The sequence below is a fragment of the Dama dama genome, chromosome 32 (assembly GCF_033118175.1).
Source record: "Dama dama isolate Ldn47 chromosome 32, ASM3311817v1, whole genome shotgun sequence".
In the NCBI taxonomy this organism is placed as follows: Eukaryota; Metazoa; Chordata; class Mammalia; order Artiodactyla; family Cervidae; genus Dama; species Dama dama.
Genome location: NC_083712.1, coordinates 8,391,760 through 8,408,356, shown reverse-complemented (window position 1 = coordinate 8,408,356; position 16,597 = coordinate 8,391,760). Strand labels below are relative to the sequence as shown.

Here is a 16,597-nt window from a genome sequence, read left to right as displayed (position 1 = left end):
CCCACACCCAGGAAGGGTATATCTCAGTGCCTCTATCAGGAAAGGGGAAAGTCTGAAGTCATTGACTTCAGTTCTGACCTTTAAACAAACTGAAAAAGAGCAACTGAAAACCAATATAAGTAGAAATGAAATAAAAAGAAAAATAGAGAAAGTCGTCAGTAAACAGGATAAAAAAACAACAACAAAAACCATTAAAAACCAGAATCTGGTTCAGTAAGATCAATAAAATTGACAAATCTGAGACTGAGGAAGGAGAGAAGACTGAAGTCAACAACATGCAGATGAGAGAGATGACACCATCTCTGATTCTATGGATGATAAAGGTCTTGTAGACAACAGCTCGAGGCCACTGAACCTAATAATGCCTAAGGTGTTCTAGCAGGCTTGGGGCTCCCTCTCCCTGGGTATCTGGCAGTGTCCAGCTGTGTCTGGTGCCGTCTCTGGGGAAGCGGGAAGGCTCCTGGCAGCAGTGGGGGGTGGTGGTGGGTGCAGAACGCTGCCTGCCTCCCACCGCAAACAGGACAGCCCCGCCCCGAGAATTATCTGACCCAAACACCAATAACAGTGATGAGCTCCTTTTAAACATTAGCCCTACATTTCCTTTCCTTTTAAACATTAGCCCTACAATTCAGAGTTTTGCTTAAAGGCAGAATCTGACAAAAACTGCCCTTCTCAGTGATTCTGCACGTAAATCCAAGGCAAGGCCGCTGCTCTCCCAGGGGTGCGGGTGGGAACCCCCACGCTAATGGCAGAGGCAGCAGAGGGTGGTCCCAAGTCACTCTGGGGTCACCCTGGTGGGCAGGCGCTGTGCAGCTCCTCCCAGGTCATGTGCCGGCTGGAATTTGTCCCGAGAAGCCTGTTCCTCCAGGATTTGGACCTGCCATGGACCACGGCCAGGCATGACACCCCTCCTGTGGCCAGAGGAGCCCAGCTCCCTGCAGGCCTGCTCCTGTCCCCAGGACACTGCAGTCTGCTGTGTTAGGCATCCGGGTCCCCAGGGAGGACCATCCAGCAGGGAGTGAGCTCTCCGTGGAGGCCCGGGGATGCCCCTGGAGACTGGGTCGGGTGGTGAAGTTGGGAGAGACTCGGCTGCTGACTGACGGGCAGCAAGGATGCCTGTGGACCCGCAGTCTCAGGGCACAGTGGAGCTCCTACCACGAGAGAAAGAAGAGGGTCAGACCAGAGGTCCTCTGAGTCCCCCACTGGCACCATGCATCCACTGGAAGAGCTCCTGGGGCCTGCAAAGACCCACATGGGCAGAACCACCCGAGCTCAGGCCTCTGAAGGATGAAGAGTATCACTCACCGGTGCCGGGAAGGTCAGGTTCTCAGGCGAGCAGAGCTGCTGGCCCTGGGACCAAGGGAGCTTGGAGCAGGGAGGGGGACAGGAGCTCCCCAGAGACCAGAGCACCCATCATCCCTTCCCCCAGCTTTTCTTGTCACGTATATATTTACAATGAAAACTAAAACAATCTGAGCAACCCGTACCAGTGTCTGCAAGGCTGTGTTGGCTGCAGTCATCACACAGCAGGTGGGTCAGGCTGAACTCTGTCTCCAGACCGTTGACCAGCAGTGAGACCATGCGACCAGAGAGACCAGGGGACCCCATTGGGGGACAAAAGCAAGTGTGTTTCCATTTCATATAGGACAGTGCATTGAAAACAGCAAGTACTATGGCTGCATGGGGACAAGCAGAGGGACCATGGAGTGGACTGGGGCCCGGTGCCTGGGAAGCACTTCCTACTCCACTGATACTGTCATCTCTGGGGTCGACCCCTCTCTCCAAGGGCAAGAGGAGCACAGACAACAACAAAGGGGCTTTCCAGCCTTCCCCGCAGTGAGATGCAGGCAGGACCCCACGTCCGGGCCCAGGCCCTGCCCCGAAGTGGGATGAACACCCCAAGAAGGGGCTCCTGTAGGGGTCCCCCCAGCGTCCCCTGGTGGCCTCGTGCAGATCCTCTCTGTCCAGGCCCGTCTAGAGGCCCATGAAGTGCCAAGCATCTCTTTTAATGAAGTCGTTTTGTTCACATGAGCCAGAGTGAATTCTCTTCTTTGCAGTTAAGCACCCTACCCAATCTACAGGGAAAATGTGCAGTTGCATCTCATGGGCTGCAGGGTGTTTGACTGAAGAGTTGATGAGAGCACTGAAGAGGCATCATGCCTTGTCTTTGCTAAACAAGAGGGGGAAGTAGTTTTTTAAAAAGAGAGAATGAAACGGCTTGGTCTCCTCAAGGCTGTTACATGAAACTCCCAACAAAAAGCAACCACGTCCTGGCTATGGAGCCTGACACTCCACATCAGCATTGTCTCCTGAGATTCTTGGAATGATAAAAGAAGGTGTTACGCATAAGGTGCAGACGTGTGGGGTGTCACCAGGTGAGACACAGGATGGGAGAGAAGGGGCGGGAGAAGGTCATCAGGGGGCAGGGACAAGGGCCCACCGGAAATCTGACCATATTTCACACTTAAGTCTCCCCTGCAGTAAAGAATGATACACTATAAATTGCCGCATCTTGCCTTGAAAAATCAAATGATGTCACTCTCTATAAAGGCTTCAACTGAGTATTTTATTTATTGGCATCAGGGAAGGTGAAAGGCCACATCTCTGCTCCCAAATACCCTCCAAATGTGAGCGGAGAGGGGTGAGCGGGTGAGGCCCTCCTGGGGTGTCCTGAGCACACAGGGCCCTGGGGGTTTTATGAGTGAGCAGCGGCAGAAGGCCCCTGACTGTGCATCTGGCTCATCACCAGCTGAGGGACTTCCTGCCCCCCTCCCCACAAGCACGGCCACCGCCAAAAGCACATGAAAGCACTTTGCAAGCCTGGGAAGGTCACTCAGTCCCCCAAAAAAGCCCTTGCGCATGTGTCCACAGACCCTCCTCCAGCTCATGTGTGACAGCTCACGTGACAGGTGATGCTGGGAGGACCAGAGCCCGGACCTCATCTCATGCTCGTCCCCTAGGTCTCCAGAGGCCCCTCCCAGCTTCCCAACCAAGCATACAAGTGCTGCGTTTGTGAGTCGCTTACAGTCCCGCCTCCATCTGAGCCAGAAAATTCTCCGCTGGGAGCTGGGAGGCTGCCGCAGCACCTGCACTCACCCCCTGGGTCCTTACTCCCCTCAATTCCGTCCCCTGCATGCCCTGCATCACCTCCATCCCTCGATCACCTCCAGCAACACTACCCCTGGCACCCCCCACCGATGCCCACGCGGCCAGAGCACGGACGGGCACACAGTACCTGAGCGGTCCCCATGGCGGCAGAGCCGGCGCAGGCCGGGCGATCGAGGGCAGCTGCTGGGAACCTGGGCTGCTACGGCCGGGCCTCGGATGGTGGGAAGGCCTATGATGAGGAATGGATAGAAATGGGGAAAACATGATAAAAAAAAAGGGGTAAATAACCTCCCCATGGAAAAAGAAACATATGGAAAGTACATTAAAAAAAAATGGCACTGAGCAATAATTAAATCCCTCTAGAACAGCAGTATGGCGAGAACTAAGTAGGCAGAGATGCTGTATATAAAAAATAACACCAGGTATTTTTAAATAAAACCAGGGAACAGAGAACCCTGCAGGCACCCACAGCACGTGGACATTATGCAAGTATTTCTATTCCCAAACTGGGTTTGAGGTTATGATGAATAGCTTTTCCAACTTCAAAATATTCAACCAAAGAGAAATAATAAAGTCGTACTTTAAATCAGGAGTGATGATTCCTCATATAACCTGAGGACAAAAGCAACATTTTTGAACTTAGACTGGTTCTGCAAAGAACCAGGCAGATTCCAAGAAACAAAAGGACAGTCCCAGGGAATATTAACAACTGATCATTTTATTTCCAGGAAAAAAAATGCTATCCTCAGATAAACCTGAGCACTGCATATTTTAAACAGGTGCTAGTTCATACACCTTGATAAATTATAAAACCTCTGCTCCTTTCTTCACTGCATTTACCAACACATGGCTTTACTGTTTCCCCAAAATGAATCAGATGAAAGAGGAACACACATCTTTGAGGAGACTTGTTTATAACATCACATAAAAGTGTGCTGTGTCTTTTTCACGCTGAGCTCGTAGGATCACAAACGCTGGCCCACAAGGCACATCAGGTTAGTTTCCACAAATCCAGGAGAACTGAGCGTTGTACCGTCTGCTGAAAATCGTGTCTTGTCAGCAAAACCTCTGATTAAGTGTCAGTCTGAGCACATGCTACTAATGTCATGTACTGACTTTCAAAAGTACAGTCCTAAAAAGGTGAGACAATGAGCCATTTCTCACTTTAGCAAACACTCTCCGCAAACCCTAATTACAACACACAAACTGGTTCAAATCCAGCCCTGGTTCGTGGTAACCAGTTAACACACTTATGACTGTCAATCTACATAGTATATTTTAATTTCAAGTTATTTAATGTAAAATGCCCTATCTTTCCAGAATTGACATTCTGTCCTTGTATTCACTCACTGTATCATTAAGAGTTCTCCATCTCAGTCCAGAGTTAGGCAGACCTCCTGTTAATGCACTTAACTGAATTTCACAGACACTGTGTTTTCTACAAATTGAAGGCTTGTGACAACACTGCATCAAGTGAGTCTGTGGGTAACATTTTCCCAATAGCATTTGCTCACTCTGTGTCTCTGTGTCCCATTTTGGTGATTCTAACAGTATTTCATGCTTTTTCATGATTATGGTATTTGTTATGGTGATCTGTGACTGGTGACCTTTGATGTTACTATTGCAGTTGAGGGCACGGGGGCCATGCACGAACTGTCCCTGTATGTAACACAGGAACCTGACTATAAAAGGTGTGTTCTGACGGCTTCACTGACCGGCCACCCCAGCTCTCCCTCTCCTCAGCGTCCTGTCACCCAAGATGCAGCAAGATGAGCCAAAACCACTCAATAACTCTACAAGGTCCACTAAGCAGTCAAGTGAAAGGAAGAGTTGCAGATCTCTCATTTTAAATCAAAAGCTAAAAAATGGCCAAGTTTAGAGAGGAAGGCAGGTCAGAAGCTGAGAGAGGCTGAAAGTTAGGCCTCTTGTACCAAACACTTGGCCAAGATGCGAAGGCAAAATTCTATAAGGAAATTACAAGTCCTCTTCCAGTGAACACACAAATGGTAAGAAAGCAAAAGAGCCTTATTGCTTACGTGGAGAAAGTTTTAGTGTCTGGTTAGAAGATCAAAGCAGTCACAACATTCCCTCAAGCCAAAGCCTCATCCAGAGCAAGCCCCTGACTCTTCAACTCCATGAAGGTTGAGACAGACAAGGAAGCTGTAGGAGAAAAGTCTGAAGCTCCCAGAGGGAGGTTAGATTTAAGGAAAGAAGCTGTTCCCACGACATAAAAGCACAAAGTGAAGTAGCAAGTGCTGATGTAGAAGTTTCAGTGTTATCCGGAAAGCCTAGCTGAGATCATAAATGAAAGCGCTACACTAACAACAGACTTTCAGCGCAGATGAGACAGCCTTCTATTGGAAGAAGATGCCATCTAGGACCTTCAGAGCAAGAGAGGAGAAATCAATGCCTGGGTTCAGTGCTTCACAAGACAGACCAACCCTCTTGTTAGGAGCTAATGCAGCTGGTGACTCTTAAGTTGAAGCCAGTGCTCCTTGACCATCTGAAAATCCTAGGGCTTTTAGGATTATGCTAAATCTACTCTGCCTGTGCTCTGTAAATGGAACAACGAAGCCTGGATGACAGCACATCTGTTTACAACATGGTTAGCTGAATATTTGCAGCCCACCATTGAGACCTATTGGAGTAGGAAATGGCAACCCACTCCAGTATTTTTGTCTGGAGAATCCTACGGCCAGAGGAGCCTGGCAGATTATGGCCCATGGGATCAGAGAGCGTTGGACACGACTGAGCGACTAAGCATACATGAATGCATTAAGACCTATTGCTCAGAAAAAAATATTCCTTTCAAATTATTCCACTCACTGACAATGTCCCTGGCCACCCAGGAGCTCTGATGGAGAGGAACAATGAGATGAATGTTGTTTTCATGGCTGTTGACACAATATCCATTCTGCAGTCCACGGATCAAGGAGGAATTACTACTTTCAAGTCTTATTATTTAAGAAACACATTTCACTAAAGGCTAAAACTGTATGCCATAGGCCCTGATTTCTCCGATGGGCCTGGGCAATCAAATCAAGTCCATTGAAAACCTACTGGAAAGAATTCACGATTCTCAGTGCCATTAAGAACAGTCGTGGTTCATGGGAAGGGGACAACACATCAACACCAACAAGAGTTTGGAAGAAGTTGGTTCCAACCCTCATGGATGACTTTGCAGAGGTCCAAGACCTCAGTGGAGGAAGGAACTGCAGATGCGGTGGAAACAGAAAGAGAACTACAATCAGAAGTGGAGTCTGAAGATGGGACTGAAGTGCTGCATCTCATGATGAAACCTGAAGGATGAGGAGTTGCTTCTTATGAATGAGCAAAGAGGGTGGCTTCTCGAGATGGAATCTACTCCTGGTGAAGATGCTGTGAAGGTGGTTGAAATGATAAAAGGATTTAGACTATTTCTTAAACTTAGTTGACAAAACAACAGCAGGGCTTAAGAGGATTGACTTTAAATTTCTTTAATGTTGCTTTAAAAAAAACCTTTTTCATATTCCTTTCCATTATTGGTTTATTATAGGATATTGAATATAGTTTCTGATACTATAGGACCTTGTTGTTTATTAACTTCAATTCTGAAAGAAGTTCTATGGGTAAAATGCTATTAAAAACATCATTTTATCACATACAGTACAAGGACTTTTATACAAGTTTTGTATGCTCAAATTTTGTATAATATCTTCCCTTATACAAAATATACAAATATCTTCCCTTATACAAAATATAATATTTTGTATAATAATATAAAATAGATTTTGTATAAAATCTTCCTTTTTTCACTGAAATTAAGTCTTGATTTCTAATATTTTACCAATTTTATTTTCCCATATAAACTTAACTAGAAACCCCAGTTTCTAGTTGGGGACTACGGACTAACAGATCATTGTGGCAATGTTACTTTGTTCTATATTTAATATTTCCTTGGGACAACCATGTTGCTGTGGTTTCTAATCATACTCATTCCTATTGAGAAAGGTCCCTCCCATCACTCCTTCACCTAGAATTTGTCATAAATGACTGCTGTATTATTTCAAGGTCTTTCAGTATCTACTGATATAACTGTATTTTTTCTCTTTTTACATGTTCATCTCATGCATTCCTACAACAGAGATTCTATTATTGAAATAATCTTACATTTATGGAACAAGGCCTGGTCATATTTAATTAACAGTTATTTCAATGTGCTAATAGTATGTTTATGAAATTTATAGTTAGTCTCAATTGAAATTAGCCCTTTTCTGATTCATTACTAAATTATGGAATTATTCATTAAAAAGGGTGATACTCATTTTCCTGAAATAGTTTAGATAACATAGAATTATCACTTCCAAAAAGTTTTTGTAGAATTTACCTTTGAAGTTGAGTCAGTGCCTTTTATAAAAGTGCATGTATGTACGCTCAGTCACTAAGTTGTGTTTGACTCTGCAACCCCATGGACTGTAGCCCACCAGGCTCCTCTGTCCTTGGGATTTCCCAAGCAAGAATACTGGAGTGGGTTGCCATTTCCTTCTCCAGGAGATCTTCCTGACCCAGGGATCGAACCCATGCCTCCTTTGTCTCCTGCACTGCAGGCAGATTCTTTAACACTGTGCCACCTGGGAAGCCCTTCATAAAAATACATTTATCAAAAACTAATTTTCCCATGGTTACTGTTCCAGTCACATTTTCTAATTTTCATTGAGTCAATATATGACACTTATATTCACCAAGAAAACCAAACATTTCATCTTGATTTTCTAACTTCTCTGCAAAACTTCCTACAAATTATCATATGGTTCTCTTTTCATCCCTAACTCTTCGTATTCTTGAATTTCCTTATATTCTCTACTAATCTTGCCACAAGTAGATTTATTCTCAGTACACTCTTTGCATGTTCTTGTACACATCACAGAACTGTGTGTTGTATTTAATCTACTCTGAGAGTCTGGTTTTTCTCTTTGGCCATGCCATGTATCTTTCAGGATCTCAGTTCCCCAACCAGGACTGAACTCAAGCTATGGCAGTGAAAGCCCAGAATCTTAACCACTAACTGGGCCACCAGGGAACTTCCTATCTTTAATGTTTGAGTTTTTTTCCATTCATATTTATTGTGATTACTGACAAACTGGGACTTATTTTGTTCTGATAGTTCATGTTATCTTTTCCTTTGTACTTTTTTTTCTGCATTATTATTGGATATAGAACTTTTATTTTACTTTTTTGTACCTATATATTTTATTTCTCCCTTAAAGTTCTAATGCATGTAATTATAGACATATTTTTCTAGCAAAACTATCAACTCATCAGTACCTCTAACATCCTCTTGAACAAAAAAAAGACCTTTCATATGCCCTCACCTTCCTCCAAGTGTTGCCTTCTCCCTCCAGACCACACCTTCTCTGATACCACCTGGTGTCTGGTGTTACGTGAATACCATATATGGCTGCTTATAAAACAGAGAAAATGCACCCCTTACTCTAAAATCAATACTCATAAATGTGTCTTTGGTGTTTTTGCTTGCATCTTTCTGGGTTCTTTTATCCTCACTCTCAAAAACATGCCCCTGTTTTCCTCTCAACATGGTCTCTATGTGGTCAGCTTTCCAAGTCCTTGTATGCCTGAAAACATCTTTATTTCACTGTCAATACTGAACGTGGAATTCAAAAAGTTTAACAGACATCTCCAGACACCTGTATTGCTGTTGAGGCATATCCTGTCAATCTTTAAGCAATTTCTGTCTCCTTGACCATGTCTCTTGAGATTTTGTCTTGATCCCAGAGTCTGTGGTGTTTCACAATGACAGGTTTTGTTTGCCTTTATTCCCACCTCACAGGTGGTTCAATTTTTCTCTCTGAAAACAATTTTCCTCAGTTTGGAGAAGTATCAGCCATTTGATCAGAAATATCGATTAACCACTTTTTTCCTGTAATTCCCTTCTTCAGCTTTTCCATTAGATGCATTTTTGTCTTTTGGATCTGTCTACTGCGAAACTGGGAGAAGGCAGTGGCAACCCACTCCAGTACTCTTGCCTGGAAAATCCCATGGACGGAGGAGCCTGGTAGGCTGCAGTCCATTGGGTCACGAAGAGTCGGACACGACTGGGTGACTTCACTTTCACTTTTCACTTTCATGCATTGGAGAAGGAAATGGCAACCCACTCCAGTGTTCTTGCCTGGAGAATCCCAGGGACAGCGGAGTCTGGTGGGCTGCTGTCTTATGGGGTCGCACAGAGTCGGACACAACTGAAGCAACTTAGCAGCAACTGCGAAACTGTGTTTTCTCATGTTCTCTGTTTTTGTGCTTAACTCTAGGAAATTTCTTCAGCTTGATCTTGCAGTGCACTAATTTTTTTTCAGCTATGCCTGATCTGTGACTATCTATCAAGTTTTTATCTCAAGGGCTATTGTAATATTTCTAATTGGTGCTTTTACATAACTATGTATCCTTATTTTATAGGTGTCCCATATGGCATATTTGTTAAAAACACAGGATCTGAAGCAGAGGTCCGAACCCAGGATCCATTCTTTACTAGTAACACATCCTCTGTGCACTTGTTTGCTTATCAGTAAACTGGAGATAATAACAGGACTTACCCTTGAGGTGGTTATAAAGACTAAGCCCTTATTATCCATGTAAAGGCTTCAGAACATTGACAGAAACATCTTAAACCTCAAGAAATGACAAAAACAAGCGTGGTCTCCGGGGCCAAAGCATGTACTCAGCCTGTATGCCATGCCTCTAAGCCAGTAACTACTTCAGTCATATTAATTCCATCCACCTGACTTTTCACTGCATCTACTGATTCTAATGGGAAACAAAACTAAACTCTATTCTGAAATTCTTCCTTTTTCATGGCATATGCTTTACTTTACAGGTGAAATGTGAAATCTCCCTTCAAAGACGTACCAGAGTTTCTTCTAAGTTCTCTTCTGGTTTCTCCTCTAGATTGATTTTAACAAGAGGTCACCATTCATAATTCAATGTGCTTTGTCTTTCAAGTGACGACTGCCTTCAAATGGCCTTTTTTAAACCACCTGCTCCCCTCATCCTTCACACTCCAAGCACCCCAAGTCTAGCCTCTGGGCTCCAGAAGGTGGACAGGCAGGCAGCCCCCAAGAAGGACAAGAGGCATCCCGGGCTGGGTTGGCCAGAAAAGTGTGGATACCTTGGTGGGTGTGGGAAGGATCCTCAGAGCCCTGGCTCTTCTGAGTGCTCAGAGCTGGGAGGCAGAGGATCCCCCCAACTGGGTCCTGAGTCCCAGAGGGAAAAGGTTCAGGCTGCAGAGCAGGCACCAGAGGAGGGTCCAACCAGCAGCATCAGGAGGTTTTTTATGCCCTAAACCTCCTTTAAAACGACACTGTATAATTTTACTGTAAAAATTTTCCATTTTTATTCTTTAGTGTTGAAAAGAATGTTTTAAGAACTCTTGCGCACTTCAAGAATGGAAAGCAGAGCATGGTTCATGTTTATACTTTATATATTTTCCCTAAGAAAGAAACATGAAATTATAAGAATCTACTTTCCAAATCACAAAATAACATTTGCTTAATTACATCATATGCACATAAGTATAAACATTACACCAGTTACTCTTTACCTAATTGATGGTATCCAAGTAATTTCAACTGACCATCCCAAAATACCTCAGTTCTTTTTTGCCTTCTAAAAAGGACTATAAACCACCAAGATATGTATGTGATAATAGGAACAGCAGATCATATGTGTTTGTGCTCTTGATCCTTTAATAAGATGATAAAATTGTATAAATTTCAAACTCTATTTAATTGGTTAAAAGGTCTTATTTTTTTTTTTTTTTTTTGGCCAGGTTACGTGGACTGTGGGATCTCAGTTCTCCAACCAGGGACTGAACTCTCGTCCCTGCAATGGAAGTGCAGAGTCCTAACCACTGGGCTTCTAGGGAAGTCCCAAGACAATCTTGATTCAAAATAGCACTAAAATAAGGGCATCTTCTATGATAGCTAAGAAGAGGTCACGGCAAAGCACAACGGAACAGAGAGATGACACACACGTTCTCCTTCTTTTATCTCATCCCTGATAAAACACAGAGGGATCAGCCAATCCTCACTGAATCCCTGCAGCCAAGTTGGCATCTTCCCCATTTTCCAAAAACCTCAATTAACCAATTGCCTTCCTCATATCCACAGACAAGATGAGGAAGCAGAGCTTGTTCCCAGAGGGGTATTCTTTTAAATATCACACACTGAGGTGAAAAAGATTCAGGATACATATTATCAATTCCAATCAGAATTTAACATTTTTCCTCTGGGCATCACATCGGAGGTGCTCGTTTAACAGTGAGTGCCCACGTTTAGAGAATGAGACCATCTAATAAAGGTTTAAGAATATAAGTTAGTGTCAGTGTCTCAGTCGTGTTCGACTCTTTGCAACCTCATGGACCACAGCCTGCCAGGCTGCTCTGTCCATGGGATTCTCCAGGCAAGAATACTGGAGTGGGTTGCCATTCCCTGCTCCAGGGGAATCTTCCTGACCCAGCGATTGAACCCAGGTCTCCTGCATTGGCAGGTGGATTCGCACACACTTGTTAGTGCAATGAGAACTGTGTCACAGATTCAGTTGTTCACGTACTCCAAAGCTGAGTGGTATGACTTCAATCTGATTTCTCAGCCCAGTTTAGAAGTTTAGGTCTTGCATGGCATCTGACAGATAATCTCTTATGCCCATCTTTATCACCACTTTGATGGAATCTCTTTAGCATCAAGTGCAAGGGCACGGAGTTGGTTTAATTCCATCTGTTTCTATTCATTCATTTATAACATATTACTCTATAATTATAGATTTAATTGAAATGTCATAGGCATCTCATTACCAGCAAATTGGGTTCTAAACTGCCTTCTCCAATGACACTACATTTTCTTTGTCACAAACTGGTTTTCCTCATCTCTCCTGCACCTGATTCTTCCTCACATCAACTTGGTTACCCTCTGCTGTCTCCTTCCTCCCTGGGAAGAAAGCTGACAGACCACTGTTCATCCATCAGGGCAGGCGGTCCCCACCTCCGTTACTGAATGACACACCTGGGACCAGCATCACTGCCCTCTGCACTGAGTCATGCTCAGGGGCTGAGGCTTGGCCTTCAGACCTACAGCCCCTCGACACTCGCTATCCCCAACCTCCGCCACAGCTCACATGCAGTGGATGCACAGCCTGCAGTTCCAGACACTACACGCTCTGGCAGAAGTCTGGGACCCCACTCCGCATGTCCTCTGTGAAACTCACTTCGTGTCTATCGTGTGCTTGTGTAACGGTGACGGTCCCCATGGGCACGGGTACGCAGGCCCAGCCTCAGGGCCAGGACGATCCTGCAGCTCTATGCGCCCAGCACTGGCTCCTGTCCACCTCTCTGCCTGGTGTCCCACGGTCAGAGCCTCATCTGCCAGCTGATCAGTCACACTCCAGGGAGGCAGCAGAGCCGCCCGGTCCTCCAGAGACATCGTGCTCACTTCCAGGGAAAGAGTGGACCTTCTGAAAGCTGCCTCACAGGAAAGAGGAAGCCTCTCCCAGAAACCCATCCTCCAGCCCCAAAGGCCAGGCAGCTCCCTGCACACCCTGTCAGAGCCAGGCCAGAGACGAGCAAGCGGCTTCCTCCCCGGGGCCTGGGCTGCACGGCCGTGGGACCAGGTGGTGGTGATGCTGTGGGCACTGCAGCCGGGCTGTGTGCTCAGACAGAAGGCAGAGAAGACAGAGCGGGTGGGGACCCCAGGTCGTGTGTCCTGCCATCCTGAAGCTGGCGGCTTCACGTCACCTGCCCTGAGCAGCCCTTCCTTTCCTGCGGGCTCTGCAGCAGGAGCCCCAGCGGCGCAGCAGCCTCCATATCCACGACTAACAAGCTCGTCTTAGCGAGTTCCGCTGCGCATCTAAACTCGCATCCCTCAGTAACAGAAACACTAGAAATGCGAGAACCAGCCTCAGGGAGACAACCAGCCACACAGTAACGCTGGAGGCTGGTCCACATTTCAAGGGAAGTGTTCTTCAGCCTCTGTCCCCAGTTTCTAAAAATCAGGAATAAAACAACTGGACAATAAAACTCAATTTAAACTTTTTAGAGTTGATTATCATGTTGAAAATAGTAATAAATATGCTTTATAAACAAAAGATATAGGAAATCATGATGTAGCATTATGTCATAAATGAGGATTATAGAAAAACAACTTACAGTGTAATGAAGATTCACTTACAGAATGTGCTTCAAAAACGATAGGTGGTAAAGCGCTAAGTGTGAGATCCAATTATTTGCACACACAGCACTTGTGGCTTCGTATTTGCGACTGCTTTACAATCACTATGCTGCTGTTAGCACAAGATCTGTAACCTGTACACCAGACACTTTCCTATACATTTGCTTCATATGTTAATTAATACTAGAAAAAAAATAGACAGCGTTTCAGAACAAAATGCTCTTTCAACCATATTAACTTACCAAGTATTGCAAGAATAAGTGATACTGGAGGAATTAAAAGACTTTGGCCAGAGGTGGAGACAGCACAGCAACACTTAAAGCCTGTAACCTTCTCTGACCTTCACAACAACCAAGGGCGGGAACCACACCCATGACCAAATAGGATAATTTGAGAAGGGGCAAGAAACACTACGCCCACAGGAGCCACAGCCAGGACCCTGACTCGGGCCCTAGATGTCAGGAACAGGGACCTTCTGGTGCCCTGGGCCCCGGGAAGCCCCCAATCCACTCTGCACCTGGGTGACAACCAGACCCGGTGCACCCCATCCCACAGGTCTCCTCCTCTGCTCTTCACTCATCCCCCAGTCCCTCCTTAAAGTCCTTTTAGCCACTGTCCTCTTGTTTCAAAAGCAGCATCAAGATCAAAAGGAAATCAGGTAACAGTAAAAAGGGAAAGAAAGAAAACTGCCTTCTGGTTACAGGGTAAAAGCAACCAGAGGTCGTGCAGGAAACAGATAAACCAGTTATGGATGCTATCCCACTCCTCGGGCTTGGAGGAGCATAAAACAACAGCGAAAGGCAGAGACGGAAGACAGAGTGCAAGCGCAAGCATATGGCTGAGAATCTGTCCCCTGACACCAGACCAGAGGAAAGCCTGGGTTCAGGGACCGAACACGAATGCTTCATGCTACTAGTCTGCCGGGCAAACCTGCAGTAAGCAAAGCTTCTCAAAAAGGAGATAAAAACCCCAAAAGCATATGAAGAATCCAACATGTGCAGAAGCTGCTGAAATTTTCTGAGTCAAGAATGACTAAGGTTCTCTGCCCAAGCAGGAGATGCAGGACTCAAGCCTGTGCCTGTTATGACCACAGTGAGACCCTCCGTCCTTGGGACACCAGAGTTCACACGACCCCAAGTCACAGTCACAGCTAGTCACTACTGGGGCCTGTCATTCCTCCTGGTCTCGCTCTGTGTGTCCGGGTCATCTCATAGAGAGGATAATTTGCATTTATGTATTGCTATCTAATTTACAGACCCTCTTTAACAAGAAGAATGATGAGCATAAAACTGTTACTGAACAGGAATGCTTTGCTGTCTCACTTAATGGCAGGTACAGAAAGCAGAGCTGTTTGATCAATCATGACCTCTCTGCAAAAAAGTGCCTCTAACACTGCAGCATGTACCACACAGGGCAAACAACTAAGGTGTTAAAAACGACTTCTAGGGCAGAAGTTCTAAGTGTATCTCTGTCTACAGAGCAGGAAGTCCTCTGCCTCAGGTCTTGCTTTCATCCTCCTTTGGGACCGCCCCCCACCATAAAGGACTCTGCCATGCTCAGGGTGGGCACAATCCAGACCTGCTCAGTCAGCCAGTCCACCCCTGGTCAGGTCAGGGTGTGCCTGCTACGCATTGACCAAAGGACAGTCACAGTTTTCCTGGAGTGGCTGCATGTGATGAGGGAAGGCTGCCCATGGAGAAGGCCACTGGCAGGACCACGGCAATCCGGAACAGAGTCGGAGCTGGAGAGAGAGTCAGCCCCAACGCCCTCACAGGAGCCCTTCAATCCTGCTTCAGTGACTGGATCCCAAAGGTCCTAGAGAATCTGTGACCCACTGTGAGCTGAGCACCTGGCACTTGTAACTATGGACTGAGCTACCACTCTGTCCCAGCAAAATGCTGTCTGGCATCTTCTAAGACAATACCTTATCCCTGGTTTTCCAAGGGGTTTACAAACACTCTCGGCAATGATCACACGCAAAGGAAATCAGCAACAGACAGCATTCTACTTCTTCTTCTTCAAAATGGAAGGCCTAGCTGGGAAAACCCAGCAGGAACTAACGGAGCGGGACGGAGTCTGCACAGTTTCCCACAGACACATGAATATAAGTGTTGGTGAGATTCCCAGACTGGCTCCCCTCCAAACAAACAGGAAAAACCAGCCCACAGCGGTGCACAGGACCCTGGAAACTTCAGCTTAAACTCCCAGTACAGACACCCCCGCAATCGTAGAAATTCCAGGTGTTTTGGGAGTTCAAGACCATGGACACAAGACCACCCTCCCATAAGCCAGACCAGCCTGACTTTGGGTCTGGATTGTGTTTCAGAGAAGATCAGTAGAGAAGGAGCAAGCTGAAGAAGATGTAAGAAATAAGATGAAGGCAGCTGGTGACAGCAGCTCTAATCCAGACACCTCCTCAGCAGGCCAAAATGGTTCTGTCGCTGGTCACAGAAACAGCCTCCCCGGAGCTCAGCAACTGCTCAGAAGGAGTGAGAATTTGGGAGGAAGATAGCAGGGTGGGGGGAGGGGCAGGGAGGAAAAGCTAACCTTCCCTTCTCAGACCCACACCACCGATACAACTTCACAGAAACCCCACTCTAGGGCATAAGAGGTGGAAAAATAACACTGGCAACTGCCGTCTCCTTAGGGCAGGTCACTCCCACTAAAACTGCTCCAGTGAGGATCTGGGGCTTCCAGAGGGAAGACGAGCTGACATGAACCTGTGATGGCAACCAGTGCCCTTTCTGGACGACTCAGGCTGAACTAGAGTGAAGAGAGCATAAGAAAGTTTCAAACGTCTCAAGGGATGAGCGAGGAAATAATTAACTTTTGCCCCTTCAAACATTTTCAAATTAGAATTTTCCAGGCAAAAATAAACAAACTGGAAACTGCAGAACATGGAGCGGGTTCTAATACATCCACCTGTCCTTTGTCGCTACATCCTTGATGAGACACAGGCAGGGCAGTGCTATCTGAGGACCGTCACTCTGAGCACGACTGACAGGCAAAGCTGAGGACACGAGCTCCTATGAACATGCAAGGCCTGCGGGGACCCGAGATCCCCTTCTAAACACGCAGGGCCCACGACGGCTCACCTTCTTGCCCACACATGTGAGGCTCTGAGAACTGGACACACAGCACTAAGAAGCTGAGGAGCAGAAGCCTCCCTGGAAGTGCCAGAATCACAAGGAAGAGAGTTCCACAAGGCCTCCCCAAACTGAACTCAACGACCTGGATTAACACACACACAGTCCTCTCCTGCCGCTGGAGACGCTGCG

At 46.1% G+C, this 16,597-nt stretch overlaps 1 protein-coding gene across 1 annotated transcript in view; it reads right to left on the bottom strand.

Moving 5' to 3' along the window:
• DLGAP2 (DLG associated protein 2) overlaps nt 1-16,597 on the bottom strand; it is a 629,281-nt gene that overhangs the window by 520,445 nt on the left and 92,239 nt on the right. The window contains exon 2 of the mRNA XM_061134978.1: nt 3,236-3,337. Coding sequence (XP_060990961.1) covers nt 3,236-3,250 — 15 coding nt within the window. The 5' untranslated portion in view covers nt 3,251-3,337. The remainder of the gene's footprint in view (nt 1-3,235; nt 3,338-16,597) is intronic.